Source organism: Fusarium redolens (assembly GCF_020744475.1).
Source record: "Fusarium redolens strain MPI-CAGE-AT-0023 chromosome Unknown BKA55scaffold_4, whole genome shotgun sequence".
Lineage (NCBI taxonomy): Eukaryota > Fungi > Ascomycota > Sordariomycetes > Hypocreales > Nectriaceae > Fusarium > Fusarium redolens.
Genome location: NW_025763667.1, coordinates 2,422,896 through 2,442,585, shown reverse-complemented (window position 1 = coordinate 2,442,585; position 19,690 = coordinate 2,422,896). Strand labels below are relative to the sequence as shown.

Genomic DNA, 19,690 nt, shown 5'->3' with positions numbered 1-19,690 from the left:
TGACATCTGAATTGCGCGAGCGCCTTGAACAAGAAATGCGAGGCGTACCTTGACTCTAAGCCAATGCTTCAAGAGTAGTATCAGGGGCTAAGATACGGTTGAGAGTTGGGAGTCGAGAATAAAGAGAATATGAGGGTTATGGAGTTATTTAGGAGAAGATTAAAAGTCTTTATGTCGCTATAAATGGCTGATTAGTCGAGTTAAATATGAATTACTGTTCTCGTGAAGTCAAGATACACGAAGAATGATATTAACTGAAGTCTGAGACGCGATGCTGCAACCACTAAACGCGATACTGTGGCTGGAACCTAAAGCCACATGTCAGCTGTCAGCATCCCTGTTGGTCATTACGACACTCACCATATAACAACGTCTACGAAATAGCCTTTGACTAAAGAAACAGCTCTCGTTTTCGCCTCGTTAGCATCTTTAATCAGTCAATCCAATCACCCCGGTTTACGCGACTTCAAAGATAGCGGTTGAGCGACAATGGTTGCCTTGCCTGAGCCATGAACGTGCGACAATCATCCTTCAGCTTGGCACCTCCTGGACCTGGGCTTGAAAGACGTCCTTCGGTGGTATCACGTTTATCCTCCGTCTTTTCGAATGCAGATCAAGAAACAGGGAGTGCAGCGCGTACAGGGGCTGGGCTCATTGAGGAGGAGATTGCCGAGATTAAGAGATATGAAGTATGTTGTGGGACACTGGATATGCGGCTCTGTGCTAACTAGCTGGACTAGGACTTTACAACAATAGGTATGCGACTCGATCGACTACGATACGGATTTCGGTACTGATATACGTTAGACTGGGTTCAAGATGCGGCGCGAGAACAAGCTAAGCGTAAGGCGCGAAGAAAGCAAGCGGCCGGTCTCTACGATAAAGGACAACCTGGCTGGCGATATCAGCTGTGGAGGAGTTATGATGCAGCGCAAGCCTGGATCGTGGTAACAATCATTGGCATTGCGATTGGCTTGAACGCAGCGCTACTCAATATCATTACAGAATGGCTCTCCGATGTCAAGATGGGCTATTGCGAGACAGGCTTCTATTTGAATGAGAACTTTTGCTGCTGGGGAGAAGAGAATGGTATGTGGTGTTCAGGGTACGGTGACATGAATGATACTGACACCAGACAGGCTGCGATCAGTGGCACAGATGGACTGGCTTCGAACCCTTGAACTATTTCATCTATTTTGTCTTTGCAGTAAGTGCCAAGTCTCCCTTCGATTTTGGTTATAGACTGATGATATAGACTCTATTTGCTTGTGTTGCGGGCACCTTGGTTAAGTCTTTCGCACCATATGCTGCCGGTTCAGGTATTTCTGAGATCAAGTGCATCATTGCCGGGTTCGTTATGAAAGGCTTCCTTGGATGGTGGACCCTGATCATCAAATCAATATGCCTCCCTCTAGCCATCGCATCTGGCTTGTCAGTTGGAAAGGAAGGCCCAAGTGTACACTACGCCGTGTGTACGGGAAACGTGATCTCTCGACTTTTCGACAAATACAAGCGCAACGCTTCCAAGACTAGGGAGTTTCTGAGCGCCTCGGCAGCTGCTGGTGTCGCTGTCGCTTTTGGCAGTCCTATCGGCGGTGTGCTTTTCTCTCTTGAGGAGATGTCGAACCAATTCCCTCTCAAGACATTATGGCGAAGCTATTTCTGTGCCCTGGTAGCGACAGCTGTTCTCGCTGCTATGAATCCTTTTCGAACGGGCCAACTGGTTATGTTCCAGGTTGAGTATAAGAACGACTGGCACTTCTTCGAGCTGCTTTTCTACGTCTTGATTGGTATTTTCGGAGGTCTTTATGGAGCCTTTGTGATTAAGTGGAATTTGCGGGTTCAGTCATTCAGAAAGAAGTACTTGAAAGAGTATGCAGTTCTCGAAGCGACTCTACTGGCAGCTGGAACTGCTATTATTGCTTACCCTAATGCCTTCTTGAGGATTGACATGACAGAGAGTATGGAGATTCTCTTCTCAGAGTGCGGTCGTGGAGAATCGTACCATGGTCTCTGCGAGCCTGATAAGAGATGGTGGAACATAATATCACTATTTCTGGCGACCTTCCTAAGGCTTTTCCTTGTTATACTATCCTATGGATGCAAGGTTCCCGCTGGTATCTTCGTTCCTTCAATGGCTATTGGAGCATCTTTCGGAAGAACAATTGGAATTCTTGTTCAAGCTATTCACGAAGCCAATCCCACCAGCGTCTTCTTTTCAGCATGCAAGCCTGACGAGCCTTGCATCACACCAGGTACATATGCCCTACTAGGAGCCGCCGCGGCACTCAGTGGCATCATGCACATCACTATATCCGTGGTGGTCATCATGTTTGAGCTCACAGGTGCTCTGAACTACATCCTCCCCACCATGATCGTCGTTGGAGTCACCAAGGCTGTCAGCGAGTTGTTTGGCAAAGGAGGCATCGCAGATAGAATGATATGGTTCAGTGGAATGCCGTTCCTTGACAGTAAAGAGGAGCACAACTTTGGAGTCCCTGTTTCGGCTGTCATGAGAACCTCCGTTGTCTCGATGCCCGTTCATGGGCTTACCTTGGGCGAAGTCCAGAGCCTCCTTGCTGATGATCGATACCAAGGCTTCCCCGTGGTGGAAGACAAACACACCAAGGTGCTTGTTGGTTATATCGGCAGTACGGAGTTGCGGTATGCTATTGATAAGATGAGCCGAACCTCACCATTATCAGAGACTGCAAAATGCACATTTGCACCGTCGTCGGCAAATTTGTCAAGTACATCGCTCAACAACATCCATGGCGACTCATCACACTCTTCAACTCTCGACTTTAGCCGATATGTTGATGCAACACCCGTCACAGCTCACCCAAGACTACCCCTCGAGACCGTCATGGAATTGTTTCAGAAAATTGGTCCACGAGTTATTCTGATTGAATATCATGGCAAGCTCACCGGTCTCGTGACCGTCAAAGATTGTCTGAAATATCAGTTCAAGGTCGAAGCCGCCGAGAATCCCAAGGATAATCATCGTATCGAAGAGGGGCAAGAGCAACTTTGGAATCTGTTCCAACGGGCCGGCAACTGGTTCTCTGGTCGAGTCTCAAGATATTCTGGAGGTCGGATTCGCCTAACAAGCACTTCTGGCGGTGAGCGGCCACTGGGCAGAGGGCAAATATTAGACGGCGATGAGGAGGTACTCGATGAGGGCGTTGAGCTGGAGAGTCGACGGTAATTGTATGAACATGTTGATTGTTACCTTTTGTTATTTGGTACTATAGAAATGTGCATGATACGCTGGTGTTCGGGACTGAATCTATTACTTTTGACTTATGCTACATGGCCGAACTCTATCGAGTATCCAACAGCGTGTCTCTCGTGGCATTCTGCATCAAAACTGTGACTGGCCAACCTGTCTATCGTGGTTCCTCATCCGACACTCTTCCTAAATCAATAATATCCTCGTCATCCCGCTGCGCTCCATCATCTTCAGTCGGCAAAGGAACATAACTCGGCCCCTCGGCAGCGGCCGCAGCACCAGCGTCTTTAGTCTCATCCTTTCGTCCCACAATGACATTACCTGCGACAAGAAGCGCAGCACCAGCCCACCATAGAGGCGGGAGAACTTCCGAGAAGATCAAGGCGCCTAGTACTGCTGTGACCATGAAGTTCGTAGATGTATTCATGATGGAGACTTGAGTTGTGGATGTACCACGGGCAAGAGCCTGGGTGAAAAGCGTCCACATCTGAAGCATATAAGTGAGTGATCAGAGGTTCGACTGGGAGTCACTTACAACGCCATTGAACGTTAAGTTGAGGACAAAGAATATCTACAAGGTTTAGTTGCAAGTCAAGTAATGGGTAGAAGAGATCCACTTACGCCCCGGACGAGATATTCAACTATGTGCTCATGAGCGGACAAGCCAATCAATTTCGCAATGCTATTGGATAGGTTGGTAGTGAGTTGTGTAGTTGTCCTGAGCATAAATTAGTATACCTTCCATCTTTCAGGCCGGTTGCCAACCCGAAGCCTCCGTAGCGCAATTTGCATTATCATCATACACTTGGAATAGACTCTGCATAATCGTCACTGTGAGGGAACAATGTCTTTGTACTTACAACTTTGCAAAAACTCCATTGAAAGCAGCACAAGCACCACTAGCAACCGCAAAGAACATCCATTGCGACCGCAGGCTCCAGTTACTCGGCGACGGCATCTCAGGGGATGGCTGTTTCTTTAAAGGCGAAGAAGAAGGTCCAGCTTCTGGCCTCTGACGTTTACGGAGCATGGTCGTCGGAGTCTTCGGAGTTCTTAGGTTGGTGAGAATGGAGGGCCCCTGATAATGATGGATTGACTTGGCACCCTTGTTAGAGGCTGAGAAGTGGTCTTTTAGTGGGGGACTACCGGTCTTAGGCAGACTCGCCCCTGGTCAGAGACGTTTTAAGAAACCAGCCTCACCACCAGAATCTGGGGAAGTGAATTTACATGCGTCATGCTATTTCTCTATTTAATCAGGTAGAGTCCAGGTAAAGCAATATCATATCATTCTTGACTAAACTTCTGTTGATTGTGCATAGAATCAAGTCTAGTTTCTTAGCACTGAATCCAGTGCTTTGCTTCTTGCCCACAATAAATCAATGTCCTGTAAAAGTAAAGAGCCAGATTCCAAACGCCGCCCAATGCTGGAAAAGCAGAATTTTGGTAGTTTCCCAATTTATGAAAGTTGCGCATCTGCTTCTTCGTATCCGTTCTTGCGCATTCTTGAGTCGTTGACTTATTGTCCCTCGCCAGGCTTCTTGGCGTTGCAGCTAACAATCTTAACCTTGTTCGCCGTAACGGATTGACTCCCATTGTCCATTTTAAAGGTTACGTTCTTGATCAAAAAGGTCCAGACTTCGTCGCAGAATCGATAGGTGTCAAGGCTTCCCTGTAGGTGAGGTGGTTAGTTCTGGTCGAAATACGTGCGCCGAGCTCGGAGGTATTCGCTCACCTTAAATTGAAGCCTAGCTTTAACGTTCTTCTGAAGAGCCTCGGTGATGGCCTGATCGAAATTGCTCAAAATCTTCATGGCAAGCTGAGGGTTGATGCGCTCGTCGCTGATGAGATCATCGAGGGTATCTGTCAAAGCGAGACCAATGCTGCAGTGAACCATGTTAGTCAGGCTGTCGCAAAGCAGCGCATAGCAATATGGCGCAGTACCTGCTTCGGCGGTACAGCTCATAGAAGGATTGCGCTCCGGTAGCCATGATTGCGGGTTTGAAGTTCGGGCGCGAGAAGAGTCGATCGTTAAATTACTATTTTCGGCTTTGGGTGGTTGATTGTTTGTCAAGGGCAAGGTTCATGAGATGCATCTGCCTCGGGGGATGTACAAAGTGGGAATGACTAAGCGCGCCACAAGCCACCAGTCAGCCTCGCATCATGTGACGTCGTACCCAGTTATTCCAGTTGCCTGCTTGCTGGACACGCATCGCAGCTTCGAGGTACCTTGAAACAGGAGCTCCTTCAAGCTCAGAATAAGCCATCTTCATCCGACCCGACGCCCACCATCGCCAACATATCAACCCCCGGATCGTCGAGATAACAATTCGAATACCGTCGCAATGAGTCTATACTATGGAGTGGGCGGCATTGGGTCGTTCTTGACCATCGTTGGAGCTTGTACGCGAAACCCGTTCCCTAGAGACGTTGATACTTGGAGGCTCTAGTGTACTTTTACTGACCATGATGCTGTCGTATAGACATGCTCTTCACCGGAAGCGGCGAGTCCTTCGATGTCGGCGCGTTTCTCGAATCTGTTTCGCCTTATACATGGGCTACTCTAGGAATCGCGCTTTGCATCGGTCTCTCTGTTGTTGGTGCTGCATGGTGCGTATAGCCTCAGACAACAATTCTTACATCACAGCTCTGACACATTATCTCCAGGGGCATCTTCATTACCGGCTCGTCGATTCTCGGAGGTGGTGTTAAGGCCCCTCGCATCCGAACCAAGAACTTGATTTCCATTATCTTCTGTGAAGTTGTCGCCATCTACGGTGTCATCATGGCTATCGTCTTCTCGCAAAAGGTCGAGAACGTCTCTGGAGCTGAGCTCTACTCCGCCAACTCCTACTACACTGGATATGCACTCTTCTGGTCTGGTCTCACCGTCGGCATGTGCAACCTTGTCTGCGGTGTTGCCGTTGGTATCAACGGAAGTGGTGCTGCTCTGGCCGATGCTGCCGATCCCTCACTGTACGTCATCTACCTAACTTGGTCATAACTTAGACAAATTACTTACATGTCTTAAGCTTTGTCAAGATTCTGGTCATAGAGATTTTCAGCTCGGTGCTTGGCCTGTTCGGTCTGATCATCGGTCTTCTGGTCTCTAGCAAGGCCCCTGCCTTCGGCGAGAAGAAATAAGTCTTCCACCTATCCATTAACCTTAGACATCAAGTCCGACGGGTTTACCGACGGCATCACCTTGTGTGTTCAAAAGAGACGGAGCGCGTGCATGCATTGCGCCAATAATATTTGGTCAGGCGTTTGGAAGATTGGTTTGGGAGGACGTGTTTTGGCTGTACCTGTACCAGTACCAGTACCAGTATCATTTTGAGGTGGAAGTGTACATCACGATGAGATTTGAATTATATGTTACTCAAGATTAGCTTTTGATGCAGGCGTGTGCATTGTATGTTTGGTTGCAGCTCATTATTGGCTGGAAGACTTGTATATTGCGCAGTATGATCGGCTTCTAAGCAGCCTGCACAGCGCTCAATAGCAAAACCTCAACCTTTGACCCCTTCTCCAGTTTCCCCTTTCCACTTGGCAAAATGACCAAGGCGTTAGCTGACCTCAAGCTTCCAACCTTGGAGCTGCGTTGCCCTCCGGTACTTGTAGCTGAGAGGAGCCCATCCTTTCCAACGGTAACCGCGGCGCGGTGATACTCGGGTCTAGGGTCTAAGGGGAAGTCGTGCGAGATGACAGCAGGTACCCTTGGGAGGCCCTTAGTTGAGGCGCCAGACAATTTGTGCAGCGAAGGAAGCACAAACAAATGGAAAGTAACCAGAGCCGACGCTGGGTTGCCAGGAAGTGAGAAGATGGTCTTGGTAACACGCTGGCCCGAATTGTCCTTGACAGGAACTGTGGCAAAGGTGGTTGGTTTTCCAGGCTTCATAGCAACACGCCCGAAGTGAATAGTGCCGCCAAGAGAACGCTCAATCGTTGGTTTGAGGAGATCGAGCTCGCCCATAGAGACACCACCAGTGGTGATGAGCAAATCTGCACGTCTGAGTCCATCACGGAGCGTCTCCTCCAAAGTACCGGGCTTGTCACTAGCAATACCGAGATCGATAACTTCATAGCCCCATTCTTTCGCTGCGGACATGAGAGTAATTCGATTGGTGTCGCGGACTTCGCCAAGTTTCAGATCACCTGGGCGGTTGTACTCGACGATCTCATCACCAGTGGATAATACGGCTATCACAGGACGACGGTAGACCTTTGCCTCTGAGACTCCCACAGAAGCGAGAAGACCGATCTCACCGCCAACGCCGCTGATAGTCTCTCCCTTGTTGAGAATGACAGTTCCTTCTTTGACATCACTACCAACTTCGCGGATGTTTTCACCCTCCTTTACCCCATCGACTTGAATTTCAACTTCCTTCTCCTCTTTACCGTCCTCTGACATTGTTTTGAGGATAGTATCCTCGACCATAACAACAGTCGTGGCACCAGGAGGCAGAGGGGCTCCGGTGGTGATTCTAGCCAACTCTCCCTCATTCAGAGCCCCGATCTCGCCAGGTGAAGCATGAGATATGGCTGTTACAGGGAAGACGCCGTTCAGCTGGCCGTCTTTAGGGGCCACAACAGCGTAGCCATCCACGATACTGGCGCGGAAGGCCGGAACATTCTCTCTGGCCTTGACGTCCTCAGCTAGAACTGAGTTGATGATGGACTGATTAACTGGTGCTGTGATAGCCTCGGGTTCGGGGGTATGCTCTTCGATCAACGACAGGGCTTCTTCGACTGGTAGCATGGGGTAGGGTGATTCTCGATATCTACGAGAAGGCCCAAGTGCAGGATCATTAGAGAGAGTAGTACCGGACTTTGTGTGTCTCACGAGATTTCCATGGCCGTGGTGATGATGACCACATCCACCAGCAGGTGCAGGCTGAGCATCTCCACCTGTAAGGCCTGCTTCAGCTTCCAGTTTCTTGATTCCACCAGAGTGAATAGCTCTGGAGTTGCCACCTTTAGCCTGGATACAGGCATGGGGTAGTGTCTTAACGATGGCTTGGAGGTTCTCCTTTGCGCCTTTAGGCGAGCCAGGTAAGGTCACAATGATGGACGAGTTGCGGACCCCTGCTGCTGGACGTGACATCATTGCAACTATCGATCTTGTTAGGACTATCTGGTACGATATTGGAAGCGATATCACTTACAGGGTGTTACTGTGAGAGAGGCTGCTAACATGCCATGAACGAGGCCTGGGGCTTGCTTATGCAGTAAGGGAGTGACTGCCTAGATACTATTAGCCTTAGATTGTTCATAAAAGCCCATATAGAGTGCTGACTTCTGGGGTAGAGTCTCCAGTAGCAAAACCAGTTCCGCCAGTAGTCACAACGAGGTTGACACTATCAGGACCGTCGGTCCAGGCAGTTATCTGTCGTTGGATAGCGAGTACATCGTCTGAGACAATCTTCGTATCTTGAACCTCCCACTTTTCATCACCTTCATCTTTCAGTACTTGGGCAAGGATAGGTCCTGAAGCATCAGCAGAAGCGTCTTTGGCTGCTGTCGTTGAGACGATAAGAAGAGCCGCCTTCAAGGGACCGGAAGCCATGGTTTTTGCGACAATTGAGTGACAATTTATGAAGAACTCCGTTTCATAGAATAACAATATCAATACTGAGGTATAGTTATCAAAGGATATAGCTCTTGCAGGGAGAAATGAGCAAATATAATAATTGAGTTCATCAACTGATGACGGCGGGGAAGCTCCCTCGTCTACGGCCCCGCTGGACCGCCCCGGTCTTAGTGGGGCAGACCCCGAAGCCGCCAAACTTCCACAGAGATGCAAGTCAACTTCTTCAGTCACAAGCTTTGGTTCAACTTCTTTTATTCGTCAACATCTACAACAACATCACTCGATTTTTCACCGCCGCTTCCTCAAAATGGTGCGCATAAAGGAAAGATATCTCCTTGTCAACATTGTTTACCTGCCAGACCCTGCAAAGGCTGCAAAATCAGATTTGCCAGACTTCGTTCTTAATCACCAGCCAACAATCGAAAAGCTCACTCCTGGCGCACTCATCAGGGGTATCAGAGCTGAAGTCGCGTCGCTTTATGGCGACTGTGGATCTGGAGCTTTGATGAGCTGCTCAGGTGAGCATTTTGCTGTTTGCTTCTAACCGCGTCGCATTTCTAACATGTCTAGTAAAATACTTATCCCTGGCAACCTCAACTTTCATCCTACGATGTTCAAGGGCTCACTATCAAATGCTCTGGTCAACACTGACCTTTATGGATCACGTTCCCGTCAAAGACGGCAGGCCGTGTATCTTTCGTGTTGTACGCGTCAGTGGTACAATTCGCAAAGCTGAGGAAGAAGCTATTCGCCAGGCCAAGAGACTCATCCTTGCTGCAAAGGAGGATACGGACTCCCAATCTTCTCACAGCCTTTCTCTGCGTAATCAGGACGGAATGGTTATCGACATCAACGACGCGTCGAGTGATGAAGAAATGGATGATGCGGATTGATGAACGGGTATCATTTCTTTCTAACTACCTTGATCCCACTGTCCTTTGGAACTGTCATATCTCCAAAGTCGGGGTCCATTCCGCCTGCTGGAGCAAATGGTTCGCTTTGGTCCAGCTCCATGGCTTGTTCCTCTTGAATGCGAGCCTGCTCTTCCTCGGCCTCACGTTCTATTTGGTCATATTCCACCTTTTGATCAATCCAACGCTCCTGGATATCCTGCACCTCTAGCATAGACGACTCACTCCTCATGGCGACCGCCCACACTGTATCATTGGCACCTTCAGCACCCCCAAAGACGTATCCACCGGCACGATCAATGACACGAAGAATGTGCATCATGCTTTTCTTATTTTCGACGGCCAGGACCTCGTAACGCACCAGGCCGTAGCTTTCGATCAAATTTGCGATAGCTTCATTGAGCTTACCAAACTTTTCGCTCCTCAAAGCGGGCGATTCTGATTCGAGATGGGGTGTCAAATACGTCAAGTCGTCCACATCTGTATAATAGTCGAGATTGAACGGAAGCTCGTCGTACTCGGAGACTTTGTCGATCTTTGAGAGTATGTTTATATGTGGCATATCCATCTGGATCATGGCTCGGAGGGAAAGGAGGACGTTCGATACGTATAGCGAGGGTTGCGTCAGGCAGAAAGAATCCGAGAGGTGGACGCAGACAAGCTATCAACGGTTAGTCGCTACGTTTCCGTAGAGAGGAAGCTACCAACCCTGTATCCAATCTTCTGGAGTTTATAGAAGATATTCCGTAGGGAGTTGTGGTGTGTGTATAGTTCCACCTGTCCCGGGCAGTCGAAAAGAATGTAGTCTTCGCTAAATTCTTTCAGTCCCTCTTCCAACCACTCAAAATTATGTTCCAGTTCTTCAAGGGCATATAAAATGCCACCATTAGGTCCCAGCTTGTCATCTTTCATAATTTCTTCGAGTTTCACTAGGTTGCGAATATCGAGTGCCGCAGGATAGTTTGTATGGTCATTGGCAGGATCGAGATTTACGACTGAACAGGCTCGCCCGATGGCGCCCAGGAACTGGTGCACTATATCAGTCAGTATACAGTTACAGGAAGATTCAGTCTCTTGCAGAACTTACTGCCATCGCAGTAGGTACTCTTTCCAGAGCCTGGGCTGCCGACGACGAGTTGCGCAAAGGGCATCTGAGAGGCTGTCGTAGGGTGCCGAGCTCAAGAGCGCATGATCAAGTGAGATGCAACTGTGGGATGTAGCAGCTTGGCACAAGACAAAACAGGCTATTACCGTCTGTTTTATGCACCAAATAAATCGACCTGGGAATCGCGATCGTTATATCTAGAGAAAAGAATAGTGATGGCTTATCCAAGCAGATGCACAAGGTGACGGCACCAACGGGCAGCCCCTCCACCACACCTACCCAAGCGGAACAAATTCAGCGGCTCACCCACCGTCACTCAGTGAAGTGGGGCCTTAACCGGCCAATCCTCGGCACCTGAGCTCCCCTGCAGCTCCGCACCGATCACAAGCTAAAAGCTCTCACGCGCAGAAGCAGCCACGCTCTTTTTTCCTTTCCCATGCTCATAAAACCTCTACCTCCAATTTTCTCCCTTGCTCCAAAACTCTCCCTCCGCTTCCATGCGGCTCTTTTTTTCTACAGGATGCTACGGTATGATGCGCAGCAGCCTCATAACCAGCCATGGCATCTGATCCGTCAAATGCCGCCCAAATGGCCGGCGACGTCGCTGAGACTGTCGCCCATGCCCTCAGCAGCTCCTCTCCCTCTATCGTGAGCACCATGCCTGCTGTCACCGCCCATGAGCCTTACACCTGGTTTGGCCTCTTTGGGTGGCTGATATGGTTTCTTCTTCACATCACTTCCACAATTCTTTATTGGGTCATTCGAATTGCGACTATCAATGTCCCTTCCTTTCTATTCCACTTGTTCTCAACAAGCTGGACTGTTACCATGAACGCTACTACACTGTATGTTTGCCAATAATCTCGTTTGCTTCGTAATATTAACACGCCTGTAGGATGTTTATCATGGTAGCGGTCGTGTCGGCCGTCAGTTGGGTTGTCAGGTATCGCATCCTGAACATGTACTCCCGTCTGCCACCAGAGCCTCAGCGCAAAGAGCCGGACATCGATCTCTTTCCAGACACTCACGAAGGTGGTACTAAGTCTGGGTTGGCAAACTACCTGGACGAGTTCTTGAGTGCCATCAAGATCTTCGGTTACCTGGAACGACCTGTCTTTCATGAGTTGACTCGGAGCATGCAAACGAGGAAACTTATTGCTGGAGAGACCATCAACCTCGAAGAAGAAAAAGGCTTCTGTATCGTCGTCGATGGCTTGGTAGAGATCTTTGTCAAATCAAACCGAAGCCCACGCGCAGCAGCCGCCTCTCGAGGACATCTTGACCTGGACTCGTCCGATGAGGACGATATCGCTCCTGGTCAACAAACCTACCAGCTTCTGACAGAAGTTCGGAATGGTGCACCTATGTCATCCTTGTTCTCAATCATGTCTCTGTTTACAGAGGATGTTAGGCTACGACCTAATGATGATCAGGAGGACCCCTCTCTACATCCTGCCAAAAGCAGCGGCCTCAAACACCCGACTTTCGAAAAGCCTCATCTTCGACGTGTCCCTTCGGATGTCAACATGTCCATGCCAGGCACACCTCATTCCCGGAATGATACTGAGACGGATGAGAAGAAACCCGAAGGCCTTGGTGTTTCTGGCTTGGAAACTGATCAGGCTGCGATTCCTGCCATGTCATTGGATGGCGAGACACCTCCACCTACTAGGCCGCCCTTGCCAACAAGGGCAACATCTGGCTCGGCTCACCCAGACATTATTGCTCGTGCTACAGTTGATACAACAATTGCCATCATCCCAGCAAGTGCATTCAGAAGGCTCATCAAGATCTACCCCAAGGCAACCGCACACATTGTTCATGTTATTCTCTCAAGATTCCAGAGAGTCACGCTTGCGCAAGCATTCAACTATCTCGGCTTGACTAGCGAAGTCCTGCAGACAGAGAAGAGCATGATCAAGTATACGGTATGCCAGCTCCCCAATATCCTGCGGGGTGATGCTCTAGAACGCCTCAAGGAGAAGTTCAAGCGGGAGAGGGAACGTACAGACGAAGATGATGACACGAAGGGTATTGCATTGCACAACTCGGCCTCAACTCATCGGCGAAGGTCAAGCACAACTCTTCGGAAAGAGGCTATGCTGCAATCAATGACCAAACTGCGGTCGACTTCGGTTGTCACAAGCACTATTGCGCCACCTCGCGAAAGAACTTCTCCCCACACTCCAAGTCCTGGAGATCTGCTGTCTAATATTCAGTTAGCTCGAGGGACTTCGCGTATCTCACCGGCGGACCAACGATCCGTTTCCGGGGCCTCGATGAGACACCAGGGCGCGAATCCAAAGGATGATAGGTTTTTCAATGATCCTTTTGATTCAAGGAGGCTTGGTCGCATGACGATGGATCCACGAGAAACTGTGGACGAAGACAATCTCTTCCGTGCTTCTATTTTGGAGTGCATGTTCAAGTCACTTGGGCTTGATGCCAACGGGAGCGCGTCCCGCGAGCCCGAGTCCATGGAAGGCTCTCCCAGACTCGTGTCATATGACCATCGACGATCAAAGTTTTACAGCCAAAGCAATGCCTTCGGTTTCATGCCTCCTTACGATGGTTCTGTTGACGGCGAAACTGAGTCAGTGACTTCTGGAGGAACCGCTTTGCATGCTCCTGTGAGTGCTCAGGGCCTTGCCAGCGACATGAAGGATGAGGTTGAGATCGTCTTCTTCCCCAAAGGCTCTGTTCTTGTAGAGCAAGGAGAGCGGAACCCTGGTTTGTACTATGTTGTCGATGGGTTCTTGGATATTGGTACAACTGGTGAGGCAGATGCCCACAACATCTTACAATCTAATGGATTCGGTTCATCACAACCAGATCCTTCATCCCCAGATCCTTCTGAAATGGGTTCTTTCCCCAATCTGGCTCGCACCGAAGCTGCAAGAGATCAAGCCGAGACACAGCAATCAACATCGAAAAAGTCTCGTCGCAGCATTGCCTTGGTCAAACCTGGTGGGCTTGCTGGCTACATCGGAAGCGTGTCTTCATACCGGTCTTTCATTGATGTAGTGGCCAAGACGGATGTCTATGTCGGCTTCTTGCCTCGCGCTTCGCTGGAGCGGATCGTCGACCGTTATCCAATTGTCCTCCTCACCATGGCCAAGAGGCTGACCAACATCTTGCCCCGCCTGATTTTACATATTGACTTTGCTCTGGAATGGGTTCAAGTCAACGCAGGGCAGGTGCTATTCCATGAGGGTGATGAAAGTGAGGCGATTTATATCGTCCTCAACGGTCGCCTTCGTTTGGTTCAGGAGCGAAAGGGCGGCAGTGGTGGCGTAACGGCTCTGGCCGAATTCGGACAAGGTGACAGTGTCGGTGAGCTGGAGGTGCTTACAGAAACTGCTCGTCCAGGGACTCTGCACGCTATTCGAGATACGGAGTTGGTGAAATTCCCCCGAACACTCTTCAACAGCTTGGCACAGGAGCATCCGAATATCACCATCAAGATTTCAAAGATCATTGCATCACGGATGAGGGCAATCGTTGATGAGACTTCCAAGTTCTCGTACAAGGATGCCAGTACGAACCCAAAAACATTAATGCGCAAGTCCAACATGAATCTGCGAACTGTAGCAATCTTGCCTGTTACCGCAGGTGTACCTGTTGTCGAGTTTGGAAACCGCCTCATGAATGCCCTGGCCCAAGTCGGTCCAGCTAATGGGGCCACATCTCTCAACCAGGCTGCTATTCTTAACCATCTTGGCAAGCATGCGTTCAACAAAATGGGAAAGCTCAGACTTTCTCAATATCTTGCTGATCTGGAAGAGAAGTATGGTCTGGTTGTCTATGTTGCAGGTAAGCAGTAACTTGTTTTCTTTCTTCAGCCATTCCTTTTATGATGATAAGATCACACATAGACTCCAGAGGCAAAGCCGATGTTGGTTCTATTAACTCTAATTTTTTCCTGACTTATTCCCATTACAACATACTTTCTGGACTTTCAGACGAGAGCCTCGAGCTAACATGTTGGCTCTAGATACGAACGTCAACTCGCCATGGACACAGACTTGTATCACGCAAGCTGACAGCATCCTTTTGGTGGGTCTTGCCGAAGGATCACCAGCTATTGGCGAATACGAACGCTTTATGCTTGGCATGAAATCTACCGCTAGAAAGGTTCTGGTTTTGCTACATGCTGAGCGTTATTCACGGCCTGGGCTGACTCGAGCTTGGCTGCAAAACCGTATGTGGATCAATGGTGGCCACTGCCATATTCAAATGGCTTTCAGAACAAACGAGATGCCAGTCCATGCTCCCAAGAAACTTGGTCAAGCTCTCAAAGAACGTGTTCAGGTCCTCCAGGCCGAAATTCAAAAATACACATCTCGCAAGGTGCACCATACGCCGTACTACTCACCCGATTCGCCTTATAAGGGTGATTTTCATCGCCTGGCACGACGACTATGTGGTAAATCCATTGGACTTGTTCTTGGTGGAGGCGGTGCTCGAGGCATCACACAAATTGGTATCATCCGAGCCATGGAAGAAGCTGGAATTCCGATCGATCTCGTTGGAGGTACTTCGATCGGTGCCTTCGTTGGCGCTCTGTACGCCCGGCATGCTGATGTCGTGCCTATGTTTGGATTTGCCAAGAAATTTGCTGGGCGAATGGCCAGTCTATGGCGGTTTGCTCTTGATCTGACGTATCCCTCTGCATCTTACACTACAGGACACGAGTTCAACCGTGGTATCTTCAAGGCTTTAGGCGACACGCAGATGGAAGATTTCTGGCTCGAATATTACTGCAACACAACCAATATCAGTAAGAGTCGAGCGGAATTCCACACCAGTGGGTACGCGTGGAGATATATCAGAGCGTCCATGTCCCTTGCGGGTTTACTCCCACCTCTATGCGATGAGGGCAGTATGCTACTGGATGGCGGCTATATTGACAATTTGACCGTGTCGCACATGAAGGGTCTCGGAGTTGACATAATCTTCGCCATTGATGTAGGTGCTTTGGACGATGACACGCCGCAGACGTATGGTGATTCACTCTCTGGTGCATGGGCTTTTGTGAACCGATGGAACCCATTCTCGTCTCACCCGAACCCGCCAACTCTTGCGGAGATTCAAGGACGACTGGCATACGTGTCGAGTGTTGATGCTTTGGAACGTGCAAAAACGATGGCTGGATGCATTTACATGCGTCCACCAATCGATGACTATGGAACTCTTGACTTCCACAAATTCGATGAATTGTACCAACTGGGATACAAGTATGGACAGGAGTTTTTCAACAAGATGAAAGAGCAAGGAGTCTTGCCTTTAGTAGAAGAGACGGAGGCCAAGAAGGCGTTGAGACGTACAATGGCACCAAGGCGAGCGAGCATCTAATGTATCATGTTCACTTAGACTTTTTAAGCGTTTACAGTGTTTAGCATTCCGTTAGAGTAGAGGCGTCTATTCTTAAGACTACGGGACCTGATCTAGACAAATATTAATGCTAAGATAGAATCATCTGATGGGGTCTTGGTACTGCAATATTACGTGAAGATGCATTCTTTTGATGAGAAATTGCTTTGAGAGTGTCGAAAGTGAGGAGAAATGACGATATTGGTGACATCATTTCGGGCCAGGTCCTTCAATTGGGCCCTGGCACGTCACCCCCAACTATGATCCTTGTTCCAGTTAAGCTTGACTTGAGAAGTAAGCAATGACATTCGATCCTTAATGCTTAAGTGGTCCCGGAGATGCAAGCCGGCAGTAGTGGCGGAGATGTCTAACGGTTGGGTCAGGGCCTTTAATTCCAATGGGGGCTGGAAGTTTATAACCGTGAAATCTGCGCTTTTTCGTATATCACCAGTTTACGTGAATGGAAGACCGATACTAAACCAGGACACAATACGGCACATCAAGCAACTCCCTTGATCTTCACTAGGGAGAGACACATACGACATATGTCTAGGATTTACTCTTGGAGCCTCTTACATACGTCGACCATCTGAATACGACTCACATCCTATCTCATCCTTGATTATATCATCAAGCAAACCACCACAGTATCATCTAACACTCAACTGCCACATCACATTTGATTGCCACTACCATGGGAAGAAGAGACACATACTCAGAGCCTCCCCGGAGCCATCGCCAATCTCGTCGCCAACCTCCTCCCCGCCGTGGCCCTCCTGTTAAACAGAGCGAATCCGGCTTCGATTGGACACCAGGCATTGTTCTCGCCCTCCTTGGTGCCTTTACGTGGCTCAGCCACGACTTTGATAACTACAAGAAGAAGCACGAGCACTGCGATGATCGAAGGGGGAGTAGAAGCCGGGATAATGAGAGGGGAAGGCGAAGGTATCGATCGAGCAGTCGGTATCCAGACGACGACTATGATGATTATGATTATCGAGGGGGTCGGGGCTATAGTCGGTGAAAGGGGGTGAATGGTTATGATAATGAGTACACGATTATGAATTGGGGGAATTCGGGGAGATGAGCATAGGAGGCATAAAGGTCGCATTTAGATGTCAGTGTCACATTCTTAAAACGGTTACTTGAAGCTCAAGAGCCATAACAGAAGTCGTTTCTCTTTCCTTTAAGTTATGCTCTGGTGTTGTGGCTGAATTATGAGATGAACCACTAGACGTCTAGTTCTGAAATTCTTTGATATAAGATCGAGGACTTCTACCGACTTACCTTCCTTATTATCAGAATATTCTCAAGTGTGGGAGGATTTCTTGACTTTCGTTGCACGTCCAACACCGACGCATAACTTGTTATATGATGTTTCTCGTTCTTGATTATCTAAATCATTTACTTATAAGTTACATTCTAACCACTTATGCCCTTTAGCAATCTCAGTCTCAGCCGCCTCCACCAAGACGTCAAACATTCGCTGGACATGTTGTTCTTCTACCTTTGTCACACTCGTGCACACACGAATAGCAAACTTGTCATTTACAACGGTGGCGGTGAGGTAGAACTTGCCCGCAGCGTTGATGGCCTCATACACCGCCTCAGTGCGGTCGTTAATCTGCTGCTCGGACTCGCCATCGATCCGGATTGTAATGAGACCGAAACGAGCTGGTGTGAAGATAGAAAAGATGTCCCGACGAGAGTCTATCTTTTCTTCAAGGCTTTCCGCCAGGTCGACGCCATTGCGGATATGCTTCTGAAGGCCGCTGATACCATAACTTCGCATAACGAACCAAAGCTTTAAAGAGCGGAAACGCCGCCCTAGAGGGATCTGCCAGTCGCGGTAGTCGGTGACTAACTCATCGTCGCTGAATTGATTCCGTAGATAAGGAGGCTTGATGCTTAGGGCCTGGATAAGCCAAGATCGATGACGAACCCAGACGGCTGTACAGTCGAATGTGGTAAGAAACCACTTATGAGGGCTGAAGCTAATGGAGTGGAATGACGAAAAGGCTTTGGCCAAGTGTTGGTATTCTTCTAGAACAAGCGCTGCACCAGCGTACGCGGCGTCGACGTGAACCCAGATATCCCGTGGTGTATCGAAGGTTGGCTTTAGAGCTTGGACAATACCCTCGAATTCATCCACAGCGCAGACATCGGTGGTGCCAAGAGTGGCAGTGAGGAAGAATGGTTCAAGACCACGGGCTCGAAGAGTCTCAATAGTAACAGCGAGAGCCTCGCCTGTGAGAGAGAAGCCATCGGTCTCAGAGACTGGGATGGTAGCAAAGCGAACACCAAGAACTTGAGCGACCTTTTTAGTGCTCGAGTGTGTACCTGAACTTCCAAGGGCCACGAGTCTGCTTCGAAGATTCCAAAGCGCCTCCTCCTTCTCTTCACTACCAGGAGGGAGATGGGCTGTCACAGCAGCGAGATACTTATCTCTCGCAGCAGCCATGTTGACAATGAGACTCTCACTAACACTCCCATGAATCACGCCGCCACCATGTGTGGACCCTCCACTGAGAAAACACTCAGGCAACCCCAATGCCTGGGCAAGCCAATCCATGACTATAGTCTCGAGCTCTGTGACAGCAGGACTGCAGATCCAGTTGAAGTGTGCACCGTTGAAGGCATTGGAATATATCTCTGCCAGAGCGGCTGGATAGCTGCTCGCACAGGGGAAGAATGCCATGAAGCGAGGGCTACTCCAGTGAGTTATGCCTGGGAGGATCTTGGACTCGATGTCTTGGTGGATGGCGGACCATGGTTCTGGATCTGTTGGCGGAGAGGAGGGTAGTAGAGGGCGTAAGTAGCCCGGTTTAACATTCGAGACAACGCGATAATCGGCGACGTTTTCGGTGTAGTCGGTCACTGAAAGTTTTAGTACGAGTTCGTCATTCCAAGGTGGCAGTGCTAATAGGAGGGTATTATAAGGGGAAGTTCGAGAAGAAGACGTTCAATCAGGTTTCATTGTGACTCAAAGGGAGTCATGATGGTTATTATGATTATGATATAAGGACTTACTCTCGTCAATTGCCGCCTTGGCAGCCTCACGGAACTCTCGAGCTTCCATGATGAGATTTATATGTCGAAGGAAGTGAATATAGGAGAAGATGGGTAGTGGAGAGGTTGAAGCGGATGAGACTGGATGTCTGGTTTTTTCTCAAACAGCAAACGATCGCCGTACTTATATCTATCCATCTTACTTGACTTCAGAGTAATAGAGTCACTCGCTCTGAAGACTCAAGGATCGTATCTCGCCATGAAAAACGAAGCTCCTGCGCCGAGGCTTCCTTGCTCTTCTTACTAGCCTTAGTATTGTCCATATCTCCGGAGCATCATGATAACCCAGGTTTGATATTGTTCCACCCATACAATTCCGTTGACTAAGACCTTTTTGTTGATTAGTTGATGTTGATCTTCGAATTTTGTTCTACAGGGCTGGTGTTCTTGTCCTTTAGAGAGCAAACATGGCT

General features: G+C 49.0%; 10 protein-coding genes across 10 annotated transcripts; 5 read left to right on the top strand and 5 right to left on the bottom strand.

Annotated features, from left to right (window-relative positions):
• The first annotated feature begins 358 nt into the window (after positions 1–358).
• BKA55DRAFT_561388 (chloride channel) lies at positions 359–3,313 on the top strand. The gene is made up of 5 exons (XM_046192158.1): positions 359–689; positions 741–756; positions 808–1,089; positions 1,140–1,207; positions 1,256–3,313. Exons 1-5 carry the CDS (start codon positions 510–512, stop codon positions 3,206–3,208), a joined length of 2,499 nt encoding a protein of 832 aa, XP_046053339.1. The 5' UTR covers positions 359–509; the 3' UTR covers positions 3,209–3,313.
• BKA55DRAFT_561384 (uncharacterized protein) lies at positions 3,314–4,456 on the bottom strand. Its single transcript, XM_046192157.1, has 4 exons — positions 4,093–4,456; positions 3,854–3,950; positions 3,768–3,803; positions 3,314–3,719 (listed from the first exon to the last, which is right to left on the bottom strand). The coding sequence occupies exons 1-4, from the start codon at positions 4,260–4,262 to the stop codon at positions 3,390–3,392; spliced, it is 633 nt and encodes a 210-aa protein (XP_046053338.1). The 5' UTR covers positions 4,263–4,456; the 3' UTR covers positions 3,314–3,389.
• Position 4,457: 1 nt separating this feature from the next.
• On the bottom strand, positions 4,458–5,311 carry BKA55DRAFT_561379 (transcription initiation factor TFIIA, small subunit). Its single transcript, XM_046192156.1, has 3 exons — positions 5,174–5,311; positions 4,965–5,112; positions 4,458–4,901 (listed from the first exon to the last, which is right to left on the bottom strand). Exons 1-3 carry the CDS (start codon positions 5,218–5,220, stop codon positions 4,749–4,751), a joined length of 348 nt encoding a protein of 115 aa, XP_046053337.1. The 5' UTR covers positions 5,221–5,311; the 3' UTR covers positions 4,458–4,748.
• A 263-nt stretch (positions 5,312–5,574) lies between these two features.
• On the top strand, positions 5,575–6,373 carry BKA55DRAFT_504322 (ATP synthase subunit C-domain-containing protein; the record flags this gene model as incomplete). Its single annotated transcript, XM_046187081.1, has 4 exons — positions 5,575–5,632; positions 5,713–5,839; positions 5,897–6,205; positions 6,262–6,373. 4 exons carry the CDS (start codon positions 5,575–5,577, stop codon positions 6,371–6,373), a joined length of 606 nt encoding a protein of 201 aa, XP_046053336.1.
• Positions 6,374–6,704: 331 nt separating this feature from the next.
• On the bottom strand, positions 6,705–8,795 carry BKA55DRAFT_591597 (uncharacterized protein; the record flags this gene model as incomplete). Its single annotated transcript, XM_046195271.1, has 3 exons — positions 6,705–8,341; positions 8,395–8,473; positions 8,526–8,795. The coding sequence occupies 3 exons, from the start codon at positions 8,793–8,795 to the stop codon at positions 6,705–6,707; spliced, it is 1,986 nt and encodes a 661-aa protein (XP_046053335.1).
• Positions 8,796–9,026: 231 nt separating this feature from the next.
• BKA55DRAFT_287617 (Rpp14 family) lies at positions 9,027–9,717 on the top strand. Its single transcript, XM_046185531.1, has 2 exons — positions 9,027–9,337; positions 9,390–9,717. Exons 1-2 carry the CDS (start codon positions 9,127–9,129, stop codon positions 9,710–9,712), a joined length of 534 nt encoding a protein of 177 aa, XP_046053334.1. The 5' UTR covers positions 9,027–9,126; the 3' UTR covers positions 9,713–9,717.
• A 5-nt stretch (positions 9,718–9,722) lies between these two features.
• On the bottom strand, positions 9,723–10,881 carry BKA55DRAFT_687026 (uncharacterized protein; the record flags this gene model as incomplete). The annotated part of the gene is made up of 3 exons (XM_046199009.1): positions 9,723–10,391; positions 10,439–10,764; positions 10,818–10,881. 3 exons carry the CDS (start codon positions 10,879–10,881, stop codon positions 9,723–9,725), a joined length of 1,059 nt encoding a protein of 352 aa, XP_046053333.1.
• Positions 10,882–11,393: 512 nt separating this feature from the next.
• BKA55DRAFT_505207 (uncharacterized protein) lies at positions 11,394–16,190 on the top strand (the record flags this gene model as incomplete). Its single annotated transcript, XM_046187167.1, has 3 exons — positions 11,394–11,680; positions 11,731–14,648; positions 14,830–16,190. 3 exons carry the CDS (start codon positions 11,394–11,396, stop codon positions 16,188–16,190), a joined length of 4,566 nt encoding a protein of 1,521 aa, XP_046053332.1.
• A 712-nt stretch (positions 16,191–16,902) lies between these two features.
• On the top strand, positions 16,903–17,232 carry BKA55DRAFT_687024 (uncharacterized protein; the record flags this gene model as incomplete). Its single annotated transcript, XM_046199008.1, has 1 exon — positions 16,903–17,232. One exon carries the CDS (start codon positions 16,903–16,905, stop codon positions 17,230–17,232), a length of 330 nt encoding a protein of 109 aa, XP_046053331.1.
• A 384-nt stretch (positions 17,233–17,616) lies between these two features.
• BKA55DRAFT_504969 (pyridoxal phosphate-dependent transferase) lies at positions 17,617–19,287 on the bottom strand (the record flags this gene model as incomplete). The annotated part of the gene is made up of 2 exons (XM_046187149.1): positions 17,617–19,085; positions 19,239–19,287. 2 exons carry the CDS (start codon positions 19,285–19,287, stop codon positions 17,617–17,619), a joined length of 1,518 nt encoding a protein of 505 aa, XP_046053330.1.
• Between the last annotated feature and the right edge of the window lie 403 nt (positions 19,288–19,690).

What these genes read in the sequence shown, in the direction of transcription:
- BKA55DRAFT_561388 (XM_046192158.1), top strand. Translation starts at nt 510, where the DNA reads ATGAACGTGCGACAATCATCCTTCAGCTTGGCACCTCCTGGACCTGGG. An exon ending in CTGCTGGGGAGAAGAGAATG is followed by an intron (nt 1,090 to 1,139) that starts GTATGTGGTGTT and finishes GACACCAGACAG; the next exon opens with GCTGCGATCAGTGGCACAGA. An exon ending in TCATCTATTTTGTCTTTGCA is followed by an intron (nt 1,208 to 1,255) that starts GTAAGTGCCAAG and finishes CTGATGATATAG; the next exon opens with ACTCTATTTGCTTGTGTTGC.
- BKA55DRAFT_561379 (XM_046192156.1), bottom strand. Translation starts at nt 5,220, where the DNA reads ATGGCTACCGGAGCGCAATCCTTCTATGAGCTGTACCGCCGAAGCAG. An exon ending in GAGCTGTACCGCCGAAGCAG is followed by an intron (nt 5,113 to 5,173) that starts GTACTGCGCCAT and finishes GGTTCACTGCAG; the next exon opens with CATTGGTCTCGCTTTGACAG. An exon ending in AAGCTAGGCTTCAATTTAAG is followed by an intron (nt 4,902 to 4,964) that starts GTGAGCGAATAC and finishes CCTCACCTACAG; the next exon opens with GGAAGCCTTGACACCTATCG.
- BKA55DRAFT_287617 (XM_046185531.1), top strand. Translation starts at nt 9,127, where the DNA reads ATGGTGCGCATAAAGGAAAGATATCTCCTTGTCAACATTGTTTACCTG. An exon ending in AGCTTTGATGAGCTGCTCAG is followed by an intron (nt 9,338 to 9,389) that starts GTGAGCATTTTG and finishes TAACATGTCTAG; the next exon opens with TAAAATACTTATCCCTGGCA.
- BKA55DRAFT_561384 (XM_046192157.1), bottom strand. Translation starts at nt 4,262, where the DNA reads ATGCTCCGTAAACGTCAGAGGCCAGAAGCTGGACCTTCTTCTTCGCCT. An exon ending in AATGGAGTTTTTGCAAAGTT is followed by an intron (nt 3,951 to 4,092) that starts GTAAGTACAAAG and finishes ATTTATGCTCAG; the next exon opens with GACAACTACACAACTCACTA. An exon ending in TTGAATATCTCGTCCGGGGC is followed by an intron (nt 3,804 to 3,853) that starts GTAAGTGGATCT and finishes TAAACCTTGTAG; the next exon opens with ATATTCTTTGTCCTCAACTT.